This window comes from Ictidomys tridecemlineatus, chromosome 6 (assembly GCF_052094955.1).
Source record: "Ictidomys tridecemlineatus isolate mIctTri1 chromosome 6, mIctTri1.hap1, whole genome shotgun sequence".
Taxonomy (NCBI): Eukaryota; Metazoa; Chordata; class Mammalia; order Rodentia; family Sciuridae; genus Ictidomys; species Ictidomys tridecemlineatus.
Window position 1 is genome coordinate 16,551,500 of NC_135482.1, and position 27,170 is coordinate 16,578,669.

The window sequence follows — 27,170 nt, forward strand, 5'->3', positions numbered from 1 at the left end:
CGGGGGTAAGTGCCAATCGATGCGCTATCATCAAAACAACTATTACGCAAATTGCTTCTGCAATATAAGTCTTTGATTCTTGACCCTGAGCCGGGCTTCTGGGATTCAGTTGCAATCAACAGCTGATGGGTTTCTAAGTGATGGGGAAAAGCAAGCTCGGGAAAACTCGGGACAGACGGCCTTGGAGCTCCATCCTGCTCCTAGCGGCTCAGGGGCCAATCCCGAGTTTCCTCTGCCCGCCTCCTGCCCACACTGGGTCTGGTCTATGTAAGGACTCTTTGGTCTGTTTACACTCTGCTTTGTTTCTCTTTTTCCTCTTCAGAAGGTCCCTTCCCCAAGCCCAAACAGAACGGTGCTTTGGGCCATGGCGCCCGGCTATACTGACCCTGGAAGTGGAGGTCCGTGCACTCGGCGTCCGCGTGACACTGCCCGTTGTCCTGCAAGCAGCGGTCCAGGGGCAGCTGCTCTGGCTCGCAGTCCTGCCCGTCCCCCACGTAGTGACTCTTACATTCACACTTGTGCTTGCCCTGTGGGAAGAGAGTGGGTCAAGATGAAAAAGACTCTCTAGGACCCCAGGATCCCAGGACCCCAAGTACCCTGGAGACCTGCATCCGGCCTGGGAGGTGTTGGAAGAAAAAGAGAAGGCACCTCCTGTCTGGCGGGATGGGCAAGGGCGACACCTTGCTCTGGTACAGGCTCACAGTGAAACCTCGGCCTCCATCTCATCTCGGCCTGAGTGCCCCTTCCTCGGAGAGCCCCCCAAGTCCAGCTGCTCTGCACATTGGCCTGGTCTGAAAAGAGTTCATGTAGCAAGCCCTGTCTCTCTCCTGGTTTGCAGGCTCCAGGAACGCAGGGGCCCTGCCTGTCTCTAATGCCGTACCCCAGCCCCTGCATAGCCCGTGGTAGGTGCCTGGTGACTGCTGGTGGAATCAGTGGATTATCTCATCTAATTCCCACAGCAACCCTGTGATGTCTACGTGACGGTGAGGCCCACTTTACAGAGGAGGAAGCTGAGGATCAGAGCCACTAAGTAGCCAGGGCCAGGCCTCGCAGTCGGTAAGTCCAGGAGCTGAATCTCACAGGCCGGCTGACTCTTGGTCTGTGTGTGTGACCAGCACTGGACATCATCTCCCACTCTGCTCTTCCCACCAGAGAAACAGGGCCTGATTCCATCCCTCAAAGATTGACTGAGTGCCACTCATTACGCTCTGGCTTCTCAACCCTTTGTTTTGGCACCAGGGATTGAACCCAGGGGCATTAACCACTGAGCCACATCCCCAGCCCTTTTTTAAAGTTTTCATTTAGAGACAGGGTCTCGCCAAGTTGCTTAGCCTCGCTAAGTTGCTGAGGCTGGCTTTGAACTTGAGATCCTCCTGCCTCAGCCTCCTGAGCTGCTAGGATTACAGGCATGCGCCACTGTGCCCGGCTATCGACTCCCTGAACACACCTTAAGCTTTGAATAATTTTAGATTCATAGGAAAGTTACAAAGGCAGCAGAGAGAGCTGCCCGCTGCAGCCCACCAGTCTCCCCTAATGTCACCATCTTATCTAAGCATCGTCCCCTTGTCAAAGTTAAGAAATTAATGTCATTTTTCTTACTAAACAATAGACTCTGAGTGGGTTTCATTAGACTTCCCACTCCAGTCCCCCTTCTGTGGAGGAGGACAGTGACACTCACCCCCCTGACTTTTAGCAAGCAACAGAAGCGGGCAGAAAGTGGGGAGGAGGCTCAAGGGAGGCAGGGTGTCCAGGGAGCGGGCTCACCGGGCCGGTCATCCTGCAGGTGGCGTGCTCGTGACACCCGCCGTTGAGGCCGTCGGCACAGGGGTCTATCTCCACGCAGCTGTGGCCATCTCCCTTGTAGCCCTTCAAGCAGCTGCAGGAGACTTTGGTGCCCTTCTGGGAGCACTTGGCAGCCTTGGCACAGCCCCCGTTGTTCTGTTTGCAGAAGTCCACGGCTGCAGGTGGGGAAGAGAGGCTCCGCTGACCACCCTCTGAACCTGGGGCTTCGGGCCGGGGCTGCCGGTGACCCTGTGCCCGCCAGCACGCTGGGTGGGGAGCAGCAGACCCCAGGCACTGTGGTCTCTCTGAGAGCCTTTGCAACACTTAGACCCTGTGAAACGCTCATGGACCAGTCCTGGTGACCTCTGTCCACACCCCTGCGCGGGGTCCCCCGCTGGTCACATACCTCTAGGCTCACTTTGTAGTCGATTTCAGAATATGTTTGGGTTTTTAATGTTAGAATAAAAGTGTGTGTGTGTGTGTGTGTGTTTGGGGGTTTAGTGCAACAGGATCCACTTTGTGAGACAGGCATTGTTGACCCCATTCCACAGATGAACAAACCGAGGACCAGAGAGCTTCCCTCACCTGGCAGAGGTAAAACAGCTAGGACGTGGCAGGGCTGGGATTTGAACCCTGGGTGGCTTGGCCCACTGTGCTGTTCTGGCTCTTAGGACCTTGGTTTTCACACTCCCCCCATAGTCTGGTTCTCGTCTCAGCACAGCTGGAAAGCTGGCTGAGTTTTCCTGTGTGCTGGGGTCTACGGCAGCCTCTCGAGATCCTGAGGACCCAAGCCCTACCTAAGAGCGGCAGGGAGGAGAGGGTGGCCGGTGCTGCCACTGCTGAGCACGGAGCCCTCTGGAATGCCCTGGAGCTGTCCCCATGCTGCAGGGACAGGGAGACTTAATGACTGCAGGGGAAGTTCACCTCTCCATGTGGATGTTTATTTAGCCATGAAAAAGGAATCAGGCAGTGCATGAGACTGACTGCTGGCTTCTTGCTGGTGCCCGGGCTCTTTGTTTCCTAATAGGAAATGGATCTGGGTGGGCTAAGAAAACACCCCATTTCCCTGGCTCTTGGCAGCAGGTGAGGCGCCAGCCCTGGGAGGGGAGCAGGTCTGAGTCCAGCAGCCGCGAGGCCATGGTCTTAAAGGGAAGGTTTGCCTCCTCCCTTCCCTCTCTCATCTTGCTGCTGGGGTGTGCTCACGTTGGTGGCCACGTCGGCCACAACCCTTCAGGGTGACCATTCAGGTGAAATTCAAACTGTTATACGAGACAGAAATAAACACCTGCCTCGTTTACACCCGGTAAATTTGAGACTCTCTATGGCTGGGTGACATCTTAGCACCCAAGGACAGATTTCACAGTGTCCACAGTGGTTCTCATGGGAGGTCACAGGATGATAGAGGTAATTTTTTTTTTTTTAAATACTGTAGCATCTGGAGTTTTTGAAGTTAAGACTGACTGACTGGTTCCTAGAGTTAGGAAAACACTCCACAATAAAGTGCATCCTGTTTTGCCAAACGATTCCAAAGCCTTGGCGTGGGAGGTGGGCAGCGAGCCCCAGGCAGACCCGGGGAGGAAGCCGGGTGGAGGGAGGGTGGGTGGCCGGCAGGAGGCAGAAGAGCCAGGACAGGCGCAGGCACCCTGACCCGGTCCTGCTCCTGACTTGCACCGAGCCGCTGTTTCCCAGGTGCAGAGAGCGGTCTCACCTGTGCAGGTTACCCCGTCGCCTTCATAGCCCAGGTCACACTCACACGTGTTGTTCTCCATACAGGTGGCGTGGGCAGAGCAGGGAGGAGTGCACACAGGGGCCAGCTCTGCAAAGACAGAGGCCACCACGGTCCCGAACCAGGTGTGAGGAGCTGGGGGCCACCTGTGACTCTCTCGGGCATCATCTGGGGCCCATAAGAACCCCCACGGGGCAGGAGCAAGGGGCAATTTGCTGAGGTCCTCCCCAGCCTGGCGACTCTGAGATTCTAGAATCAGTCTTCTACGTGAAGACACCTCGGCCAGCTTATCCAGATCACAGTGCAGACACAGAAAGACTGGCTTTGTCATTCAGGCCACCAGACCCCCACCCTCACTGGGACCCTCTCAGTCGGGGGCTGCCAGTGGCTGGCCCTTCCCATGACAGACCTGCCTGAATGTCGCAGAAGCGGCCCGTCCACCCCGGTTCACACACACACTGACCGGAGCCTGCGATTCCGTCGTCACACTGCCCGTGCTCGGAGCAGCTGCAGGCTGAAAGCAGATCAGAGAGTGTTTGGGAATGGGCCATCAGGGCTGGGATCCCACCTGCAGGCCCCCTGAGCACCCACTGGCTGTGAGCTTCTGGCCTGGGACGCACTGTGCTATGTCACAGGGGCCCATTCATTTATCCACATGTTCAGGAGGTAACTTATCCAGGCACTACGGGGCAGTGAGGGTACAGGGAAAACGTCAGAGAGAAGCTTCTCGTCTTCGGGGGTCTCCCCCTGGGGTCTAGGAGTAAGGAAACTGTTGAGTGTGTGACTTTAAATGTAGTGAATGTTATGGTCGCAGAAGTGTAGAGCCTCATGGGGACAGCGTCCTGAGAGAGTAGTCAGGGGGACAGAACCTTGCCTGGGGCCTCCTGATGGAGAAATCTATCTCCTCTGAGATGGGCCACTTCCTCCCTTCTTACCCCCTGCAGCGTGAGCTTGACAGCCCAAGTCACCGTCGACTCCTGCTGAGACTGCTGTTCACCTCCCCTGTGGTGGCCCTGCTTCTGTAACCCTCCGCAGGGAGCTCGGAGGCCATCTGCTCATGACACTCCTCCGCCCTCACCCCGAGATGCTCTTGACCATCAGCTGGCTGAGAGCTCTGTGGGAGCTGGCCCCGGCGACCTTCAGATTTCGATTCCTTCCTTTCCTCTTCTTTGCCCACTCTGCTCAGCTGGCCTGGCCTCCTGGCTGTCCTGCATGCCAAGGCCTCCTGCATCAGGGCCTCTGCACTTGCTCATCTCTCCTTCAGGAAAGCCACGCCTCTGCTCTGCATGGCCCACTGCAGTAGCCACTGGCTACATGCAGCTATTGAGATTTAAGCTAATTAAAAAGTCCAGCTCCTCAGTCACACATTTTGAGTGCTCCATAGCCCACGTGGTGGTGGCTTCCATACTGAACAGTGGAGTCACAGAACATTTCTAGCATTGCTCTCTAGCGTTGGTCGACCTGCTCTTGATATTCCCATGACCTCTGATGGGTCTCTACTCTAGCTCTCCTGGTGTAGGATGTCTTCTAAAACAGAGCCTTTTATCCTTTTTTTTTTTTTTTTTTTTTTGGTACTGGTGATTGAACCCAGGGGTGCTTAATTACTGAGCCAGAGTCCCAGCTCAGCTTTTTATTTTTTATTTGGAGACAGAGTCTCACTAAATTACCTAGGGCTGAGGCTGGCTTTGAACTCGCAGTCCTCCTGCCTCAGCCTCCAGAGCTGCTGGGATTTGAGGCGTGTGCCACCGCACCTGGCCAGAATTTTTTTTTTCCCAATCTCTATGCCTGCCCTTTGTCTTTTTAGCCTTTGTAACTATTTTTGTTCCTGTAAGCAATTTGAGAGCTGGGACTTTGCTCTGTCCCCCTCCTACCACTGTATCCCTAGCCTTATGACAATTCCTGCTGTGGATAAAACCCCTTGAACTCTTTATGCCTGGGTTTCTTGATCTGCCTGTTGCTGATAATAACAGGGCCTGCCTCAGAGGGTTAGGGTTAGGGTTAGATGGGACAACATATGCCAGGCACATAGTAGGCACTCAATAAACATTAACTGTCAAGATTAGTAAGAACTCAATAGGTGCTTGTGGGTTGAGTGACTGAGAGTGGATTTGGTTCAGCCACAGCTTGTCTTGGTGGCTGCAGCTCTAGGGGTGAAGGTGACTCTGGGGATGAAAATTGGGAGAAGGGAAAAAGGCAGATGGAGGTGGATGGTGGGAGAAGGCGGAAGGTGCGTGGCGTGGATGAGGACGGAGAGGGGAACATCAGGGAGGCGGCCACCTACGCTGACATTCAGGCCCGAATCTCCCTGGCCAGCACAGCTCGCACGCGGTCCCGTTGAAGCCGATGTTGCACTGGCACTGACCGGTGGCCGAGTACTCTTCGAGGCAGACACCCCTGTTATTACACGGAGTATCTGGTCCTCCGGGGCAGGCTGGAAGAGAGGAGCAGCGGTGACTCCCAGTCCCCAAACCCAGGGCAGCTCAGTGCCTTCTAGAATGTGCTATGGATTCTGACATCCAGAAAGTGGCTCTGGGTGTCAGTGGATACTGAGGGCAGGCCACTGGCCCACGGGACATGAGGGTCCACGCATCTGAGAGGATTCTACGCTGGCAGGACAACAGACCGAATTGAGCACTGAATTTGGGAGTCAGGAAACCTGTGTGGGAGATGTGGGTTGAGAAATGAACTTGCTCTGAGTTTTGGTTTTCTTAGCTCCAAACGAAGATGGTGACAATAACGATCATGCTGCAGTGCCTGCGCGACCTTGCCACATTATTATTGTGGGTCTCACATGAAGTAATATAACTGAGAGCATTTTGGAAATCTAAAGCAGTGGACAAATATTTTCTCATTTATTACATGGGATCAACGGTGGAACTGCTCCCTAGGAGAGCCAAGATTAAATTCCCTGACTTGTGCAAAACACAGCACTCGACAATATGCCCGACTGGGCCACTGTTATGTCATGGCTGTATAATTCACTAGAAGTCATATCTAGACACTGGGTTTCAGGATGGGCCCAAAGGCCCTTTGTCATGGAGCTACAGGAGGGAGGAGAATGCTAGATAGTCTATAATGGGGGATTTCCAGGAGACTATGGTCTAGATGTGCCATACCAGGATATCATCTCTCAAGGGTAGAATCCTATCAAATGCATGTACACAGACACGCTTATCCATATCACGGATGCCGCAGAGCATCACAAAATTAACTACGCAGTGTCTTTAGCACCCGGGGAAATACCTCTGCTGTAGGTCAAGCAAAGAGGCAGACAACTGGAATATGTGACGGTGGAATCTCAACTCAGTAAAACGCAAAGTATGCAAAGGAGTAAACGAGACCCACGCGCGACTCCTCAGAGCGCTCCTTTGGGGCCTGGGGATCACAAGGAAGGTGCTCTGGCACCTCCGCGTGGCTCGGTCCCCTCAGGAGCTGGGCAGTGAGGCTGCACACCTTCAGAGCAGCCCCTGGAGGAAGAGGCCCTCACCCTGGCAGTCGGGCAGGAAGTAGCCCTTGCAGCACCTGGGGAGCTGGATCACCAGCATGCACTGCTGCTGGCAGCCATCCAGGTTCCTCTTGAACGGCAGCAGATTGTAGAGACACTTCTGCTTCACTCCCTAGAGGAAGAGAGAGGACCACATTACGCCACAGCCTTCTGCCCAGGCTGGGGCTCTCGACTGCCCCCCACTGGAGACTTCCGGTACTGCCGGGGACTGGCTGTTCCATAGGCTCCTGGCCTAGGAGCAGGCAGAGCCCCGGTGCAGGGCAGGATTTGTCCCCTTCTGGAGAGGAAGGCCTTTCTGACCCTAGGAGCCCTTTGCAAATGTCATTGTAGCCCAGAGATGGAGTCGGGGAGAGGTAGTTTCCCATCATGGAAGGTGTTTGAAGAGACCCCCCGATCCCCAGCAAGAGTGCACATTTTTTTTTTAATATTTATTTTTTAGTTGTAGTTGGACACAATACTTTTATTTATTTATATGTGGTGCTGAGGATCGAACCCAGGGCCTCACACATGCCAGGCGAACTCTCTGCCACTGAGCCACAATCCCAGCAAGAGTGCACATTTTGTTTTGCAGAAATGATTTTGTTAGGGGTTTTAGGTGTAGAGTAGAAATAAAAAAACAATACACTTAAATGTGCCCCTATTTTAAAATAGATTTTTTTGCTGGGCGTGGTGGTGCATGCCTACAATCCCAGTGGCTTGGGAGGCTGAGGCAGGAGGATTGAAAGTTCAAAGCCAGCCTCAGCAACTTAGTGAGGCCCTGAGCAACTCAGTGAGGCCTTGTCTCTAAGTAAAATATTTTAAAAAAAAGGACTGGGGATGTGGTTCAGTTGTTGAGTGCCCCTGGGTTCAATTCTTGGTAATAAGAAAAAAAAAAAAGAAAGAAAAAAGAAAAATCTTTTTTTTTCTAGAGCCAAGTATAAAATCGTTCTCAGCTCCATTTTACAGAGGCAAAACGGATAGACCCTGTAACTTGCCAAAGATCCGTGGAATTTAACCCCAGGTCTGTAAACTCCAAAATTCATTGACCTAACCAAGACTCTTTATGGGTTTCTGGGCTGAATCCTACCTTTGCTCCTTGCTGCTGTGTGCCCTCTCTGATCATTGTGTGCCCTCTCTGATCCATTTTCTCATGGGTAAAGCGGATGTAAAATGGCCTTCCTACAGGTCTTATGATGAGGAATAAGGATCATCAATATCTAAAGGACCCAGCAGACACAGCCAACAAAGCACAGCAGTTATCATTATAACCATTTTTTAAAGTCTCCTGCAGGTCTGTAACCCCAGGGGTTTTCTAGACAGTTCCTAGAAGATGCGTAGTAGGTCGACAGGCTGCCTGGGCGTGTGCATCCCTTACCCCACTTGCTTAGTGGTTGAGGAATGACAGGTGGCATTCACTCAGCACACCCCCAGACCCCTCCACAGCACACGTGCCCACACCCCCCAGAAGCCTGAGGTCTGATAATGAACCTGCCGTGGCTTTCCCAACATCGCAGTCATGATTACCTTCGGTTTGCTCCACCGTGGGCATCTGGGAGTATTGACACAGCTCCCACAGTCCCCCTAGTGTGCAAGAAGAGAGACTCTCAGGCCAAGCATACTGGAAAACACCAGGCAATGTCCCTGCTTACCACCTGGATGGGCGGATTATGAATTTGTTCACATCAATTAAGATTCCGCTTCTGATCAAGAAGATAAAAACAGACACACCATAGCTTGGCCATGGAGAATTCTGAAGGTCTGTCTTGGACCTCAAATCTTTGGTTGGGTTCTTTGAACAAAGCCCCGGTTACCCAGAGCTGGCCCAGAGCTGCATGACCAGGTGCCTGGGGGTAGTGGATGCAGGTGCACCTCCATTTTAAGCTAGTGGTGACACCTTTAGCACCTCTCCACGCCCTGATCTTTACCTTTACGATGTGTACAAAGTAGAGGTAAAAATTCTTGCTGCTACTTGGTCTTCAGGGCATTGGCGAGAGAAAATCATTAGCCGGAGAAATGTGCGTGAACAGACTTTGGAACTTAGGAAGCCACCGCCCCTTATTGTAGAAAGGACAATCAGTTTGATTTCCTACTTTGACTGGTTCCCCTCTATTGTAGGATAGTTAGTGCATGCCTATGAGGTGCCAGGCACTGATGCCAAACGCTGGTACCTTTGCTACGTCGCCTCCCCCCCTCTTGGAGACTCAGTTTCCAAGTCTACCCAGTGGAGTTGGTGGTGGCCACTCCCATTGTTAGGTTTTGGTGGGGTCTGATGAGCACTGAGCAAAGTGGGCTGTTTTCTAAATGCTGAGGGGATGAAGGCTGGCCTGCTGAGTGGGCAGATGAGCAGGATGTTCAAGGCCTGGGCCGGGCTAGGAAGAGGCTGTGGATTCTGAATTTGAAGAATTCCACTGCGTGGACCCCAGATCTCTTGGTGCTGGTCCACCTGGGTTTGGGGCAGGGCTTCCACGGGGTCACAGGGCTGCTCTTTGGCCCAAGGTGCTCTTACCACAGTGGTGTTTTAGGACTGACCGAGACATTGAAAGTGGTAAAGGTGTCACAGCGGCCTCCCAGGGTGGGGTCCATCAGCAGACAGTCAATGCCGTAGGCCACGCCCAGGTCGAAGAGGAGCTCCCGCTGCACGACTCTGCACATTTGGTCATTGAGAATGAGCTCGCCCTGAGAGAGAGGGGGACAGTCAAGACTTCCTTCTTCCCAGGCCGTATAATGTGGCCTACACCTGTGAGAGGGGGAAAATACCTATCCATCCATCCAGGTATCATCCACGGACCATCCGTCCATCTTCCACTATCTATTATCGTTCTACCCGTCACCTGTGCGTCTCTCAGTCAAACAGCCCATACCACGTGCCAGGTTCTGTTCTAAGCCTTTTACTGTGCAAACTCTTTTAATCCTAGCAACAACCCTAGGATGTAGCTACTGTTACCACTTCTGTTTGCAGACAAGGAAACTACGACAGTGAGAGGTTCAGTGACTTGCTCAAGGTCACACAGCATGTATGGCAGCGTGGGCATCTGGGAGCCTGCTCTATCGGCCCCTTACAGTGCTGCACCCACATGGTAGATGCGCAGGCAGGGGGAGCTGGGGTGCAGCAGTGGTGATGTTGCGTGGCTCAGGGTATCCTTTGCTGACATGGCTGCTTCAGGTCGGTCACTGAGTTTCTTATTTAGCACCAGCATCTAGCAAAGTGCTGGTTCAACTTCCTCTCCAAGAGATGCAAGTGGTGGGCTTTGACTTTATAATGATAACGCTATCTCCTCCTGCACAGGTCCCAGCATCCTTGAAACCGTCCCGAGACACATCATTTCATTTCATGCTTCCAACAATCCTAGGGCTTCCCTCCCCAAGGATGCCCAGCTACTAAATTGATTCCTCTGAGATGTAAACTGTTTTTAGAAAGTTCTGTGAGAAAAGATAAATATCCACAGCTATGGATGGGATAGAAAGAGTGGGATTCAGTGGAAGGAACACCAAAAAACTGTGGTTAGAGCTATGTACTCCTGTGCTGTGTGACCATGGCCAAATCACTAAGCTTCTCTGAGGTTCAGTTTTTTGTTTTCTTTTTTTTACACCAAATAAAAGTTAATGATTCCCAATCCATAAGGTTGTGTATTATCAAGGGTCAATATCACAAAGTGCTCTGAAAGCAATAGCAGCCCACGGAGCAAGCGGAGGTGTTCTTGTTGGCATAACTACTGCCATCTTCCTCCCCCACCCCCACTTTATGCATACTGTTCTTATTCTCAAGAGACAGCAACTTGCTGGTCTCTGTTCTCTCCTTGAGAGGTAAACAGCTGCTCTTCTCTGTTCTCAAGAAACAGTTACTTGCCTTCTGCAAAATCAGGTGAAGCTCGCTAGGTCAGTCACCAGGGCTAAACCCGCCCCTTATCTAATGGGCAGCCATGATTCTGGCCTATAAAAGGTCCTGCTCCACGGGGAGCTGCTGCGGCTCTCTCTCTCGCTTGCCACTGCTCACTCTCTTTCCCTTTCTCTCTTTGTCTCTCTGTCTGTCTCTGCAGAGCAGCCCGTCAGGGGCCTGACAAGGAATCTGCTTATGCCTCGGAGTGTGCCTTGGGGTCAGTCCTGAGCCAGTCTGTTTCAGGTCTTGTCCTTCTGGATGGGTGTCCACTTTGGAGATCGGGTGGATACCTTCAGGACTGTAAGGACACTGAGATACTCTTCCAAAAACTGGAGTGAAAAGATGCTAATGTTTCTCAAACTCAGTTATAAATGTTAATGCAATTGCAATTCAAATGCCAAACGGACTGGGGCCATAAGATGTAAGCAGGATGGAATGTGTTGAAAAGGTCCTGAAAAGGAATCAACTCAACTGGGAGATGCATCTCTTTTTCCCTTCCTCCTTCCTGGGAAGTGGACACAGTTGCTGGAGATCCAGCAGCCATGTTGGACCTTGAGGTGACTTAGAGCCAGAACCACGAGCTGGAGAGGAGAAAGAAAAAGACCTCTCCCACTAGCTCTAGATTGGCCACCTCCAGATTTCTTTTACAAGAGAATACATTCTTATATATTTAATCCACTGTCATTTAAAAAATTTTTATTAGTTGTTGATGGATCTTATTTATTTATTTATATGAGGTGCTGAAATTCAAACCCAGCGCCTCGCACATGCTAGGCAAGCGCTCTACCCCTGAGCCCCAACCCCAGCCCTCCAATGTTATTTTTTATTTCCCTTTATATGCAGTTTAATCCTATCAGATCTAGGCATTATATGGAATTACAGAAGGTAGAATTTTTCAGCAAGTAGCCTGGGCGGGTAAAAATGGCAGACCTTCTCTCTGTTGGCTGATGTAGGCAGTGCAGCCCAGGCTGGCCTTGACCTCTGTCCGAGGGCTAGAGGTGAGGCCGCAGGGAGGCTGGGAAGGAAGGGACGGGAATAGTAGTGCATCTTCCTGCTTATGGGAGAATTAAAAAAAAAAAAAGCAATTGGAACCTGCTGTCCTCCAGGTAGAGGACTTCCTGCCACCAGCCACGAGGGCCGGGCCGGCCAGGACTGACCAGGTCTCTTGTATCCACCTTGCCCTCCCAGGGAAAGGTCTCCTGAATGCACCAAGGAGCTTGCTGCCTGTGCAGGGAAGAGACCGGCATCTCTCGACAGGGAGGTGGCTGGAGCGAGGCTGGCTGTGAACGGATTTCTAGCCCCTGGGGATGACACTCACGATGTCACGGTCAGTTCCACACTTGACACTGAGCTCCGAACCTTGCAGGGTATTCCAGGCCCTCCGGGGCAGGTCCGCAGCTGAAATCTGAGGGAGAAAAGTGCCACATGAATGCCTGCCTTTGGGCTGACGAAGGGCAGGAAGGAGCTTTGCCGATAAGCTAAATTCAGATGCAGAAGTTTTTGCACAAGTTCAAATAATTTCGGATTTAAGACGACAGTGATGGGACTGCGGCCAGCCCCGGCTGCCCCACGGGTATGCTTGGGGGTCCGGGAAGATGCCCTCTGGGTGTATGAGGCTAATGAAAGGCTGAGGGACTGTCTTGGGTTAGGCTGGGAAAGGGCTTCGGGTGCCATTACGGGCTGTGCTACACCCCTCAGAAGGTCACGTGGAAGTCTTGGCCCTAGGACCTCACAATGTCATCTTATTTGCAATCAGGGTTATTGCAGGTGTGATTAGGTCAGATGAGGTGATTCTGGAACAGGGTGGGCTCAGTCCAACACGGGTGGGGTGGTGAGAGAAGAGAGGAGAAGAGAATGCCGTCTGAAGGTACAGACACGCAGGGAGGGGACGGCCTTGTGAGACGGAGGCAGAGATCGGAGGGACATGGGCTCCGGCCAGGGAACACCAGGGAGTGCTAGGAACCACTAGGACCCAGGCGGGGAGCTCAGAACTGCTCTCCCCTGCACCCCCAGAAGGAAGGACCCCGCTAGCACCTCTCCTGCACACGTCTGGCCTCTGAAATTTGGAGGGAGTAACCACTGTTTCAAGCTATCCCATCTACGGTGACTTGCTACGCAGTCCTAGGAACGTACTCCAGATGTTGTGAATGGACCAAGGTCAGGGCATTTGGCATTCTTGGAGTGGACGGCTCAGCCCTGGCGAGCCAGGAGTCCTGGCTGAGGCTGCTATGTTCCTATGGATCTGGCTTCTCTTATTGGTTCAGGGATCAATGGCTGATTATATCAAGACTAGCATGCCTGTAGTCCCAGTGGCTTGGGAGGCTGAGTCAGGAGGATTGTGAGTTCAAAGCCAGCCTCAGCAACTTAGCAAGACCCTAAGCAACTCAGTGAGACCCTGTCTCTAAATAAAATACAAAAAAAAAGGCTGGGGATGTGGCTCAGTGCTTAAGTGCCCCTGAGTTCAATCCCTAGTACCAAAACAAAAAACAAAAACAAAAACAAAAAACTACCAAAAAACCCTCGAACAAACCAACAAAACAAAAAAACAAACCCCTCAAAACAAAAAACAAAACAAAACAACAACAACAACAACAACAAAAAACCCCAAAGACTAACCAGTTGCTTGCCAGACATTTTGGAATTGGGATAGAGAAAGAACCCATTTGGAAAACCCAGGGACATGTTGTCAGCAGCCATTCTGCCATGTGCATCCGGCAGGGGAAAGGCTGGTTTGCAGTCCAAGAAAGGAAAGAAGCTCCTTGGTATTGGCTAAAATTTAAAATTCATGCCCCCCACCCCCTGCTCAAAAAAGATCAAAATAATGACAGGTCCAAGGAAGAACCACGGGTGGTGTACTTCAGGATGCAACTAACCCGAGTGGGTCAGGGGAGGACACCGTGGGTCAGGGGGGTGAGGTCTCCCTCCCATCACGGAGCCTGGGACACACCAGTAGTTCCTGGACAGCACTGCCTCAGAACTGGACTTTATCATCCCTGGGGACATTCCTGCAGTCTCTCCTGCATTTAACAAATGCAGTAGTCCCCCTTTATATGTGGGGACACCCTCCAAGACCCCCAGGGGATGCCAGAAGCCATGGGTAGTACTAAACCCTACATGCACTTTGTTTTCTTCAATACATATGTACCTGTGAGAAAGTTCAATTTATAAATTAGGCATTCTAAGAGATTAACAACTATTAATAAAATAATTATAATAATATGTTGTAGTAAAACACTCAGCAGCACTACTCCTGTGCTTTGGGACCATTATTAAATAAAATAAGGGTTACCTGAACATAAGCACTACAATTATGCAAAAGCTGCTCTGATGACCAAGATGGTTACTTGGTGACTAACGGGCAGGTAGCATATATAGCATGGATACGCTGTACAAAGGAATGATTCACAGCTCAGACAGGATGGAGCAGGATGATGAGAGGTTTCATAATGCTACCAAGAATAGTGCATACTTTAAAACATGAATTGTTTACTTCTGGAAATTTCCACTTAATATGTTGAGATGATGGTTGACTTTGGGTAACTGAAACTCAGGAAAGTGAAAATATGGGTAAGTGGGAGACAACTGTACCCTGGAATCTCGGATCACATGGAACTTCAAGTACTCCTTCAGCTTCTCCTTGTTGACTTGGTTGAATAGGAAATTCTGTTGTTCAGGGGCCAGGGCTTGCAGGGCTTGGTCCGTGGGCCAGAAGAGAGTGACAGGGGTGTGAATGGGGTCAGTGATGACACTCATCAAGTCTGAATCCTGAAACACAAGGAGTCAACCCCTCACTGGTATGAGCATATGCTGTGCAACCAGGCCCTGCCACACAGGAGGAGGATCTCTCTGAACAGTCCTGTCTGAGCTGTACCGATGCCTACCAGAACTCCACATGGCTCAAGAGAGACACAGACAGAAACTAAGGGCTTATGAAATCCCAACTATTCTGACCCACATTTCCTTACAAAGCAAGTCAGAAAGTCAAATTCTAGGCTTTCATGAATAGGAAAATAAACTTATAATTTAGTGAACATCTTTTTTTTTTTTGACACAACTTTTGCCCAAACATCTTAATTTCTGAAGGACCAGCTAAACTTTTTTCTCATATTCCATTTAAAAAGCAAAACCTCTATAGGACAGTGAGATAATCCCACACATTTATAAGATTCCTAGATCATATACGTCCCAAGAAGAAATTGGGAGATGAATGTGGAGGAATCATTTTGAGAGCCTTCTACAATCGGGGTGCACCATGGACATTTTTTTATTTTTATTTTTTAATTTTTTCTAGCAACACCATGAGATAGGCTTTATCATTTTATTTTATGGAGCCCCAGAAAGGTTTTCTAACTTTCCATAAAGTCTGTGTTCAACCAGACCCTGGTGAACAGGGGAGGGTGGCTATAAGTTTTAGGTGTGGGTAGGTGCTTTCCAGTAATACCTTTGGAGATTTTTCATTTTGAATGTCTTCAAATCCCCATTTCTATCAAGCACCCCTGTGAGTCTAAGACTCAGATCTTCTGGGGGAAACCACTGGAATAATTCTGAGATGTATAAATTGTGCTATGGGGGACAACAGAGTTCTCGCTCGGAGCCCTTTGGGGTCCCCAATTCTCCTCCGTGATCCTTTGTTTGAACAAGAAGGGTCTACACAAAACTTGGGAACAGTTTCTGAAGTCAGAAAGATGTAATTTTAAATTCAGTTTCTAGCTGCCTCCTGGCATGCCCCGCACCTCAACCCCCCAGATCTCCAGCTCAGCCTCCCCATTTGTATGGTGCAGTTGTGATCCCAGATGTGGACCACCTAGAACATCCTGCCTTCCTCCCCATCCCCAGCCACAAGTACCCCAAAGTCTAACCCCGCCAAACTACGGTCGCATAGCTCAACAAACCGTACAACATTTTGGGAGTAGAGTGGCAGAGAGTGACTTTGCACTCCAGAAAATTAGGTGTCCCCAATTACAGGGGGCAACAGCTGTGACCTAAACAGCAACTGAGATGCAAAACAACTTTAGGCGGTTTCTCCTGAGACATCTGCCCCCCGGGTGTTTACCTGTATTAGCTTCATAAATCTGTTGTAGCCGTGGGTTGCTGCCAGTGTTGTAAGATTTTGCTGCAAAGACAAGAACAGGACATGGAAGCTTCAGGCATACTGCTCAGAAGGTGCTTTAACCACAGCTGGTTGGAATGTGTAGGGTGGGTGGGCGTGGGGCTGTGTGGGCTCATCAGCGCCCCCTGCTGCTCTCTTCTGTCCAGGCCTTTCTGCATCTTAGAGGCTGGAGGGCTAATCCTTGCATTTCGCCAGACTCCCTTGCAGCTAGAGCCCCAAAGATAAAACAGGGTCCACCCAGCAGAAGCACCGGGCAAAACTTGATGGAAAGGAATAATGTGGGATGGTAATGGCTGTGAGCAGGGACATGGGACCTTCTGAAGATGGGGGCATTTGCTGTCCAATCTCTAATGTCCTTGGAGGAGAGACTGAAAATTTAAAAAGCTCTTACAGCTAGAGTAGCCCTAGGCTGGTTCCCACTGCTCAGCATGCAAATTAGGCTTCAGACTTCCAAGAAATTTGGTGATGGACCTAATTTTTTTTTGATACCAGGTATTGAACTCAGGGGTGCTTAACCACTGAGCTACATCTCCAGCCCTTTTATTTATTTATTTTTGAGAGAGGGTCTCACTAAGTTGCTCAGGGTCTATAAATTACTGAGACTGGCATCAAATTTGTGATCCTTTTGCCTTAGCCTCCCAAGCTGCTGGGATTATAGGCCTGTGCCACCATGTCTAGCTGTACCTAGTATCTTAAGAAGTAGATTATTTGGTCTGCAATGAAGGACCCAGGTCGATATTAATAAATAAAAATAAGAGTTAAAGTGCTTTTTTTATGTCCACTGAGACGGATTTTACTCCAGATTTAGTTTAGTGATATCTAACATCTATCATCTGTCTCCTACATACTTAATTACTTGCCCTTGCAGACACTAAATAAAAACTTATAAAATCCATGTATTGATTTAAAATAGACCTTTACTTGTTTTTATCTCCTAAGAATAATGTTTACTAGACTTTTAATGATAGTTTGAGATTGAAGCAGCACAGCTGAACCGTTTCAAAGAGATGCTGAGTCAGCACGGAGATGGTGGCGTATTGAATCACCTGTGCCCGGGACCTGATGGCAAGTTCACCTACCAGAATCTTTCCGGAGGCGTCTCTGGGGGTGATAAGCAAGTTTTGGGGAGACAGTAATTTGTCTATGATATGGACGATTCCATTAGTGGTGATGATATCGCTGGATATGATCTTGGCCTTTTTGTTTAAGTACACTGTATCCTGAAATCAACCAGAAAAGAAAAAAAAAAAGATGAACACAAAGAGAGATACACACAAAACAGCTTCTCACAGAACGCTTCTCTAACATGTCAAATCATCAGGAGCAGAGTCCAAAGGTCAAGTTACTTGAACACATTTTAAAATTATGATTATAAAAAGAAACCAAGACGGGAATGTAATTTCCATCTGGAGAAACCAATAGCAAATAATATATAATCAAACAAAACAGTCACGTAATTCTGAAATATGAAATACACAAATAGTTCAGAATTCACTTCTTTTTAATACTTTTTTTTTTCTATATTATCCTTATTTCTTTTCCTCTTTGCCTGCCTGGGGCTTCTTGGCTTCTGAGTTTGAATTTCAGCTCAGTGATTTTTCCTTGCTGCGTGACCTTGGGCAAGTTACTTGAACCTGTCTGAGCTCAGTTTCCTTATTTAGAAATTGAGGCTAATGATAATATTTTATAGAGTGGTGCTGTTTTGAGAGTTAAATGAGTTAGTACATACAAAATACTTAGAACAGCGTCTGTGTGTGGAAGCCACCCACCGTAGGTTAGCTGTCGCCATCGCTGGTTGACTGTAAGGAAAAGGAGGGGGAGAGAGGCCTTGGGGAGGACAGGCGGACGCTCTTACCTGAGAGATGGAGATGACAATCTGCTCTCCTTGGAGGGAAGTGGCATTGGGGGTCGACTTCAGGTTCTCCAGCAGCAGCTGCTGGCAGGCGACGACATGATAGCGAAGAATCTGGGGCATGAGGCCCTGTTTGTCCCAGTCTTGAATCTGTCATAGAAGGTCAGAGGGCTCGGGCCAGAGGCAGGCCTTTTGCTGCAGCTTGTCTTCTGCCCTGCTCTCCTCCATGATTCCCCACACTCCTCCCTCCCAGACTCTGGGCAGTGGGTGTCAGGGCCACAGGCAGAGGCCGTTCAGGCAGGAGGCAGGAAGAGGCCAGGTGCCTTCTGTGCCTCACTGTGGACTCACAGAGTGGAGGGGCCTCGTGGGCCTCTGGCCCAGCACCTCACAACCTCACAGCACCTCCCGAGCCCCACGACCTGCTCCTCAAAGAGAACCAACCTCCCTCCTTCCCGCCTCCCTCTCTCCCTTCCTTCCTTCTCCGTAGAGGTTCAGATCACGGAGACTGGTTAATTTTCCCCAGCTTTCTGCTCTGAATCACAAATGTCCTTGCTTCTCTGGACAGGGGTCCCTAGGCTGAGAAACAGTCCCTTCTATTGCTGTTCTACTCCACCTGGTCCTAGGTCTCCTGACCAGAAAGGTCACCACTGTTGGTCCCAGTGCAAGGTCCTCAAAGCACATTCAGCCCCGAACCTCCCCTACCCGCCCACAGCCGCACGCTTACCCGGGGTTCCTTGTCAAAGGCTTTAGACACAGGTACAAACAGAGTGAAGGGCCCAGGCCCAGCCAGCTCTCGAATGACATGCATCTGTCGGGGGAAAGTGGAGCCGACTGTCACTCACTTCCACAATGAGGTAAGAGAATTCCTCCTGACACGACATGGGCAGGGTTCAAACAAAGACCAGAGAGAGTGGGTGCTGGCAGAGTGGAGGGAAGACTGAATGGAGAGACCCGAGACTGAGTCTTGGATTCTAGTTCCGCCCGGATCCTCTGCCATCAAGATCACATTTACTTTTTTCCAGTGATAAAATCAACACATGCTCATTAAAGAGTATGAAAATAATGACCTACCAGCTAGAAGCAAGACCTATTATTTTCAGATTTTCTTTTCTAGCGTCTCTTCTCCATGTCAATATTTTTCATAATTGGGATAATCATACAAACATAAAAAACAAGATGGTTCAGTGTTGTAATCATCTTCTTGCAATTCTAACATAATAGTGTTGCCTCAGTTAACTGTTCTCTTCTAGTTTTTAGTGGTTTTATTCTTCAGTGTGTCTGGAATTTGTTCAGATGTACAATGTGCAAAAGACCTCAGACTTCATATTTTCGCCTAAAGTGTTCACCAGTTGCCCTGGTCCTTCCTCTTCTCCACTGCTGTGACTGTACTTTTTCATATACAGTCATGTGTCACTGAACTACTGGACACTTTTGAGAAATGCACTGCCTCGGTGTGAACAGCACAGAGGAGGTGGTGCAGCCGCCTGCACACCTGGGCGCTGGGTGCAGCCCAGCTCCTGGCTCCTGATGCCTCCAGCATGGGACTGGCTGTGCACTGTGGGGAGCTGAAGCAATGTCTACACACAGAAAAGGTCCAGTGACACTGTGACATCAAGGAAAATCAGTGGTTCACTCCCTTGGGCACCTGAACGGAGCTTGCAGGAGAAGGAAATTGTCCTGGGTGGTCATTGGTTGGGGAGTGACGGTGACAGTGAGGACATACTGAACTCAGGCCATGCTAAGTACATAAAAAAGTTTTTTTTTCAATAATAAGTTCACTGACTGCAACTTTTCTACTTTTTACATTTACATTTAAACTCTATAAAAGTTTTTTGGACTCTTTTGTAATAATGCAATTTAAAATGTACCAATTTGCCTGGGTGCACACAACTGTTTTCTACCTTACATTCATTTGTTAGAAGAATTTTTCTATTTTTAAACACTTGTGAAAAACCAAGACACAAACACACATGCCAGCCCATGTTTGTTCATACCAGCATCACTGCAAACATTTGAGTGATGTGTCACACTACACATCACAATGGCTATGATGCCACCCTATGACATCACATGGTTGTGACGTCACTATAGACAATGTCTATGATGTCACTATGTGACACCAAATGGCTATGACATCACCATTGTCGATGGCTATGATGTCACCTTATGACATCACAATGGCTATGATGTCACCAGGTGATTAGAAATTATCAGCTCCATTATGATATATTTTTTTTTTAATTTTTTATTTTTTTTATTGGTTGTTCACAACATTACAAAGCTCTTGACATATCATATCATTATGATATTTTTAAAAAATATATATTTAGTCGTAGGTGAACACAATACTTTCATTTATTTTTATGAGGTGCTGAGGATCGAACCCAGTGCCTTATGCATGTGAGTCGAGCACTCTACCACTGAGCCACAACCCCAGCCCTCCATTATGATCTTAAGAGATCACTGTGCACGAGGTGTCCCTGTGCCACATACTGGTGCTGCATTCTTCCGTGTAGAACTGTGTCTGTGAGCGTTCATCCCTTTCTTACATGTTGCTCACCTGAGGCCCGAGAGATGCAGCTCACAAATGACAAACAGGGCCCATCCCAGAAATCCAGGGTCCAAGACTTTCTTCCACCTCCACCAACTGATGGCTACAACTTTATCTTGTATCTGGCTTGAGATCCAACTTTCATAATTAAGTTTTTTTCTTTTGTAGTGCTGGGGTGGAACTCAGGGCCTGGTGCATGCTAGGCGAGTACCCTATCACTGAGCCACACCCCAGCCCCGCCCCAACTCGGCACATTCTTACCTGAATCTGGAAGAAATACTGGGAGGTTTCCGGGTTCTTGGGAAGCTCCTGCAAACAAAGACATGGGAATTTTGCTTTAGGCCTGTGACTCACATACAGGAATAACCCAGAATTGTTGTGAGAAGATTTTTCTCAGGTTGCAAGTATCCGCTATCCCCTCTGCTGGGAACCTGTGCCAATGGCTCTCTTTGGAGCCTCTTATGTGGGCTTACAGCTGAAGTTCAGAATGACCGTATGGACACACTGTTGTCCCCAAACCTTTCTGAAATCAATGTCTGATTTGTCAAAGGAATATTCAACCATTTCCGAAAAGCAACTGAACTTTGAGAAAAATTTAAAAATAATGCTCATATATTTACAAAAATGTTTCAAATATAGTTGAAATATTTAAAAACATCAGTTAAACATTTATGGCAGACTTGGCTTCTCAATTTGCATGAATGTTTGATCAGCCAGGTAGAAGCCAACATGTATGGTCCTGTCTCATTTTCTCTAGGTCTGGTACAGGTGCATGGGGGGGGGGACACACAAAGAAACACACAGAGCGATCCATGTCATGGTGACCCTTTTGAGTTACCATGCTGTGTCCCGTGTGCACATCATTGTATTTAATTCTTATAATAACTGGAAAGGGCTGGTACCATCATTATTTCCTTTTACCTTTGATACACAAAAGTGATATACTATGCTCAGAGTTGCAATGTTGCTATCCTGCAGATGTGAATTCAGACCCAGGTTTTTGGCTCCAGAACTGTTGGCCAATCTCAACCAGCACCGTGCTCTTTCCCAGGTCAAGTGAATTGGAGGTAGACTCAACTTTTTTCATTGCCAAGTTATATATAAAAAAAATCCTGTCACATTTTTTTCTTTTGGTACCAGGGACTGAATTCAGGGGCACTTAAGCACTGAATCACATCCCCAGCCCTATTTTGTGCTGAGTTGCTTAGCACCTCGCTGTTGCTGAGGCTGGCTTTGAATTTGAGATCCTGCTGCCTTAGCCTCCCAAGCTGTTGGGATTACAGGTGTGCACCACTGTGCTGGGCTCCTGTCACATTTTTATAGAGCTTTCCATTTTACAAAACTCTTGCACCTCCCTGTGCAGCCTGGGTTCTCAGCATACCCAGGGAAGTGGAGTTTACTTTGTGGAGACATGTCTTGTGTTACCTGGTAGATGTTACCACGGCAGGTAAATCCATCCCCGGTGTAGTTCTCCTTGCAGGTACACGTCCTTTCATCTTTTGTAGTGTGATTGCAGAAGGCAAAGGGACTACAGCCACCATTATTCTGTTGGAATTACCGAGGTGTGGGGAATAGGGTCGGTGAGTTTGCCAACTTTGCCAAGCAATTGTGTGTTGAAATTTATTTTTTGAGGCCTGGGGTGTAGCTCAGCATAGAGGGTTTGCTTTGTATGTCTGAGGCCCTGGGTTGTATCCCCAACACACACACATACACACACACACACACACACACACACACACACACACACATACACACACCACATTTTTTTTTTGTCTTATTCTTTAGCTTAGATGATTTGGCATTATTTGTCTTTTCTTGAACTTGTTTTTCAATTCTTTATGGAAGTCAAGGCCATCTTATTCACTTGGCCTTGTATCCCAAAATAGCAGGTCCATCTGAGCAGATCTTCAGCCTTCCGAAGATAAACCCAGAGTTGTCAAATCGGAAATTTCTCAGCCTCTGGGGATTAGTGGGAAAGACACCAATCTTGACAGTTCCTATCTTTAAGCTATACTCTGATTTGATCATAGAAAAGGTGCCAGCCACCACACAGAAGGCAGCCAATACAAAATGGAGCACATTGCCCCTGCCCAAAAGGAGCCCATCAGCTGTGGAAGTCGAGACAGGAGCTCAAACAGAGGCACAGTCAAGCCCGCATCCATGGGAACACCAGCCAGGGCTCTGCACCGGGAGCGACCTCTTCAAATGGGGAGGAAAATTGCAAAGCCCAGGGAGAAAAATCCGTCGTAGATGAGCAGGGAAGGGAAGTCAGCAGAGTGCTGTAAAATCCTCCTTCCCACCCACACTCTTTCCAGAAGTATTGTGGAGTACAACACTCTGGCCCAGGAGGGACTGACCAGCCCAGAACTTGTCCCAAGCTGACTCAGCCCAGCACACTGTTTAAGAAGCTGACCCCCAGGGTCTTCAACCATCTCCCAGCTAAATACGCTGGACTTCAACTGCCCCAGCTCCCACACACTCAAGACCACCAGGGGAGCCCCCTCTCGTGCCACACTCCTGTCAACTCCAGATCTCGGGCAACTCCAGGTTGGCCCTCGCCATACGGCCCTTCCCCTCCGTGTCGCTCAGGACACCCACTCTCTGACCATGCAGCCGCTGTCTCCTGTCCTCACAAACCCTTTTCTTCACTTCCTGAAACTTGCCACCGGCCCCTCAAGTGACGCTCCGTTTCCCTCGGGTACCCGCCTTGCTTCACTGCCTGGGGCCGGGACAGGGTCTTTCTCGCTGCTTGTAGCCACTTTCTGTCACTTCTGCTCCCTGGGCTTCACTGAGCCCGGCTCCCGGGAAGCACATGGCATCTGCAGCCCTACCAGATTCTCCTCTTTGGTCATGATGATGGGGCCTGGGTCGCTGTGTCTCTTTCCCATCCTTGGCCGCATCCACATCCCTGTCAATGGTTCCCACCTCCTTGGTCACCCCAACTTTGTAATGGACATTAAAGTGGACTGCACCCAAGGACCCCCCAGGGTCTTCAACCATCTCCCAGCTAAATATGCTGGACTTCAACTGTCCCAATATCCAGCACACTCAAGACCCCACACTTCTGTCAACTCCAGATCTCAGTCAACTCCAGGTTGGTTCTCACCATGCGGCCCTGTGCATGGTACTGACTTTACCATCACCCGCTCTGATGCCTCCTCTGACCCACAGGGCCTCCCCCCTGTATCCTGCGCTGGTACTGACTTTACCATCACCTAGTCTGATGCCTGCATCCTGCGCTGGTACTGACTTTACCATCACCTCCTCTGCATCCTGCGCTGGTACCGACTTTACCATCACCTCCTCTGCATCCTGCGCTGGTACCGACTTTACCATCACCTCCTCTGCATCCTGCGCTGGTACTGACTTTACCATCACCTCCTCTGCATCCTGCGCTGGTACTGACTTTACCATCACCTCCTCTGCATCCTGCGCTGGTACTGACTTTACCATCACCTCCTCTGCATCCTGCGCTGGTACCGACTTTACCATCACCTCCTCTGCATCCTGCGCTGGTACTGACTTTACCATCACCTCCTCTGCATCCTGCACTGGTACTGACTTTACCATCACCTCCTCTGCATCCTGCGCTGGAACTGACTTTACCATCACCTCCTCTGATGCCTCCTCTGACCCACAGGGCCTCCCTCCTTTGAGTTTTCTTCTTCTTACTTCGCACCTGCCCCTTGAGTCACTTGGCCCCCAGCCCAGCTGGCAAGGAGAAACACGTGGCCCCTTCATCACTCTCTCTTCCTCTGTCACAGTGGCTTGGCCAACTCATGGGCCATTTGGGCCTGACTCTGCTCTGGTTCTGCGCAGTCTGGCGGGGCCCTGCCTGAGAGTCACCCGTGGAGTTGTCTGGGCTCCCCTTTCCAGCTCCGTGAACCCAACATCTATGCTTTTCCAGTACATTTAACTTCCCTCTCTCTGGAGACGCCACTTCACCCCTCACTGCTCCGCTCACTCTCAGTTGATGAGCTGGACTCAGACCTACAGAGAAGATGGACAGATGGACAAGAACCACCTCCTTCTCCAGCCCTGAGCCCACCATCTGCGTGGGCCCCAACTCCCAGACCGAATCCTCCTCTTTTAATCAACTCATTAGCAACCAGCTACCAATTAACTAAGTGACTGGACAGTTCATGGACTCACTGACTCACTGGCTAGCTAGGCAGCTAGGTGGCCAACTAATGCAGCATCACTGCCCGGCTCCCTCCCGACCTCCCTCTCCCAGCCGTGAGCTGTCCTTCTGGGATTACCTGCTTCTTCCCTTCCCTAGGAGTTTCCTCTTCCAGGGGATCATACTCACCAGCTCAAAAACATGCCTTAATATTATTCATCTTCAACAAACCCAAACTTCCTTTTTTTTTTTTAGAACCCAGTGGGTGGTGGCAGCTGAGGTTCTAGATAAAAAAGACTGACAGTGATTTAATGAGTCTTGTCACTGAATGTCAGGTACGGGGGATCCGTTGTATGAGCTGCTTTAATTTCATGTACGTTTGACAATTTCCAGAGCAAAATGGTAAAAAATAAACAACCATCCCTTTCCTCCTCATCCTTCTCCATTAACCACCCCACTGATTTGCTACCCACTTATTACACAAGGTTCTTGCCAAAGCGGCTTCTATTTCCACTTTCCTTGTTCCCAGTTTCCTGCCAGCCTCCTTCCTAGACTCCTGGTCCTCTGCCCCACACTTCTCCATCCCTGGTCTGGGTCTCCGGTGATGGACATCTTGGCAAAGGCAGTGATTGGCTCTCTTCTCTCGACACACTTGACATCTCAACATCCTGCGGTCTGACCATTCTCCCTTCTTGAAACTCTTCTGAGTCTCCGTTGACATTACAGGAGGTTGTCCTTCCATGTCACAGGCTGTTCCCTGGGGTTTTCTCTTCAGGTTCCCTTTCCTCTGCCAAATGGCTCTATATTCAGGCCCCTCTCTCTGCCTTCTGACTTCTCTAATTATCCAGCCAAGAAGTGCCCTGGGCTTAAGTGCCATCTCTGTGTTATGATGCCCGATTTATATGTCCGTCCTGACCTCTCTCCATGCCTCCAGAGCTCCACACCAGGGTTAAGGGCATCTTAGCCGGGGAGACAAAGCAACTCAACTCAACAAACAAAACAGACCTGGTGATATTTAAATCCAAGTGCTGTCCTCTCTTAGCCATCCCTGCCTCTGTAGGTGGAATGAGCATGTCTCAGCGAAACATCCTTAATTCCTTTTCCCCACGTTACCTATGTCCAGTGTTCTGGCAACTCATTGGCTACCTTCAAAATGCGCCCGTCCAGTGACTTCAGTTGTCCCTCCTGCTACAAGTCCACGTGTCCTGCTCTGCTCCACCAGCCTCCTAAGTGGTCTTCTGGCCTCTGCTCTTGAACCCTGTGGTTCAGTCAGCCCAGCAGCCAGAATGCGCTCACAGGGAGGCCAATCAGGCACTGGCTCAGCCTGCAGGATCCCCGAGGACTTCCCAACCATAGCTAGAGTGACACAGAAGCTTACTACAGTGGCCTACATGGTCCAAAGCGATCCAGTCCCTCTTATCACCTCTTTTGTCCCCCGTCTCCAGTCACGCTGGCCTTCTCCTCAGTACCCAGGACATGACAAGGGCGGCCTCACCCAGCACCTTTGGCCTGCTGCTTCTTCTGCTTGTAAATTCCTCCCAAAGTCTCCATGTGGCTGCTCCTTCTCAACACTCAGGAGCTAGTCACCTGTGCAGAAAGGCCCCATCTGACCACCTACCTAAGGAGCCCTGCCCCTCCTACCCCACAGGCTCCATCCCACCACCTGCTTTGTCTCCTGCTGGGCTTTGAATGTTGGCATCCTTCCCAAATTCCTAGGTTGAAATCCTAATCCCAATCCTAATCCTAATCCTAATCCTAATCCCAAGGTGGTGGTGTTAGGAGAGGCCTTTTGGAGATAATTAGGTCGCGAATGCAAAGTCCCTGTGAATGGATAAAAGAACCCCAAGGAAACGCAGTCATCCCCTCCACCAAGAGCGGACAGACAAAAGACACCATCTGGCAACAAGGAAGCAGGTTCTCACCAGACACGGAATCTGCCAGGGCCTTGATCTTGGACCTACCAGCCTCCAGAACTGTAAGCAACAAATTTCTGTTATTTATAAGCCGCCCAGTTTATGGTATTTTGTTCCAGTAGTGCAAACAGACAAGACCTCTCTCTCTCTTGTGGAAGTTGTCACTACCTAAAATTATGTTTTAAAAGAAATACATTTATTTACACACTTACTATTGATTTCTTCCTCCTAAATGTGAGTTCCTTAAGGAGAAGGACTTTGCTATAAGTCACTGATGAATTCCCAGTGCCTGGAATGGTACTCACTGGAGTCCCCACTGACCTAGATGTGTGTAACCCTGAAAGATTTCCTGCTGGTTTCCTAGAACGACATACAGACACTGTCTTCAAAGAACTAACCATTTGTCCAGACATTGTCCAGTTGATTAATGGGCTGGGTGAAGCCTATATATATATATAGCCATTTTATTTAGCCTTTAAGAAAAATGAAGTTTTGTCATTTGCAGGAAAATGGATGGAACTTGAGAACATTACATTAAGTAAAATAAACCAGACTCAGAAGGTCAAGGGTTATGTTTCCTCTTATATGAGGAAGTAGAGAGGAAAAAGGAAAAGAAAGGTGTGGGGGTGTCTCATGAAAATTGAAGGGAGATAGTAAAAAAAGGGGACCCGAGGGAGGGAGGTGGCAAGGGAGAGTGAAAATACTGGGGAATGATATGGGCCGGATCACATTGTTACTTTGTGTGTATGTATGAA

At 49.4% G+C, this 27,170-nt stretch overlaps 1 protein-coding gene and 1 long non-coding RNA gene across 3 annotated transcripts in view; one reads left to right on the forward strand and one right to left on the reverse strand.

Moving 5' to 3' along the window:
- Stab2 (stabilin 2) overlaps positions 1 to 27,170 on the reverse strand; it is a 161,677-nt gene that overhangs the window by 17,625 nt on the left and 116,882 nt on the right. The window contains exons 45-60 of the mRNA XM_040281812.2: positions 21,808 to 21,927; positions 20,644 to 20,691; positions 18,556 to 18,639; positions 17,835 to 17,981; positions 17,059 to 17,199; positions 15,923 to 15,982; positions 14,458 to 14,634; positions 12,188 to 12,274; positions 9,522 to 9,668; positions 8,517 to 8,573; positions 6,996 to 7,125; positions 5,790 to 5,939; positions 3,918 to 4,022; positions 3,491 to 3,598; positions 1,765 to 1,958; positions 386 to 527 (exon numbers count right to left, since the gene is read on the reverse strand). Coding sequence (XP_040137746.2) covers positions 386 to 527; positions 1,765 to 1,958; positions 3,491 to 3,598; positions 3,918 to 4,022; positions 5,790 to 5,939; positions 6,996 to 7,125; positions 8,517 to 8,573; positions 9,522 to 9,668; positions 12,188 to 12,274; positions 14,458 to 14,634; positions 15,923 to 15,982; positions 17,059 to 17,199; positions 17,835 to 17,981; positions 18,556 to 18,639; positions 20,644 to 20,691; positions 21,808 to 21,927 — 1,897 coding nt within the window. The remainder of the gene's footprint in view (positions 1 to 385; positions 528 to 1,764; positions 1,959 to 3,490; positions 3,599 to 3,917; positions 4,023 to 5,789; positions 5,940 to 6,995; positions 7,126 to 8,516; positions 8,574 to 9,521; positions 9,669 to 12,187; positions 12,275 to 14,457; positions 14,635 to 15,922; positions 15,983 to 17,058; positions 17,200 to 17,834; positions 17,982 to 18,555; positions 18,640 to 20,643; positions 20,692 to 21,807; positions 21,928 to 27,170) is intronic.
- The window catches only part of LOC144378563 (uncharacterized), a 36,133-nt gene continuing 35,268 nt past the window's right edge, over positions 26,306 to 27,170 (forward strand). Inside the window, exon 1 of one of the 2 annotated variants that reach the window (XR_013440360.1) lies at positions 26,306 to 26,477. This is a non-coding gene — a long non-coding RNA (uncharacterized LOC144378563). The remainder of the gene's footprint in view (positions 26,478 to 27,170) is intronic. The other variant, XR_013440359.1, reaches the window with a different exon arrangement.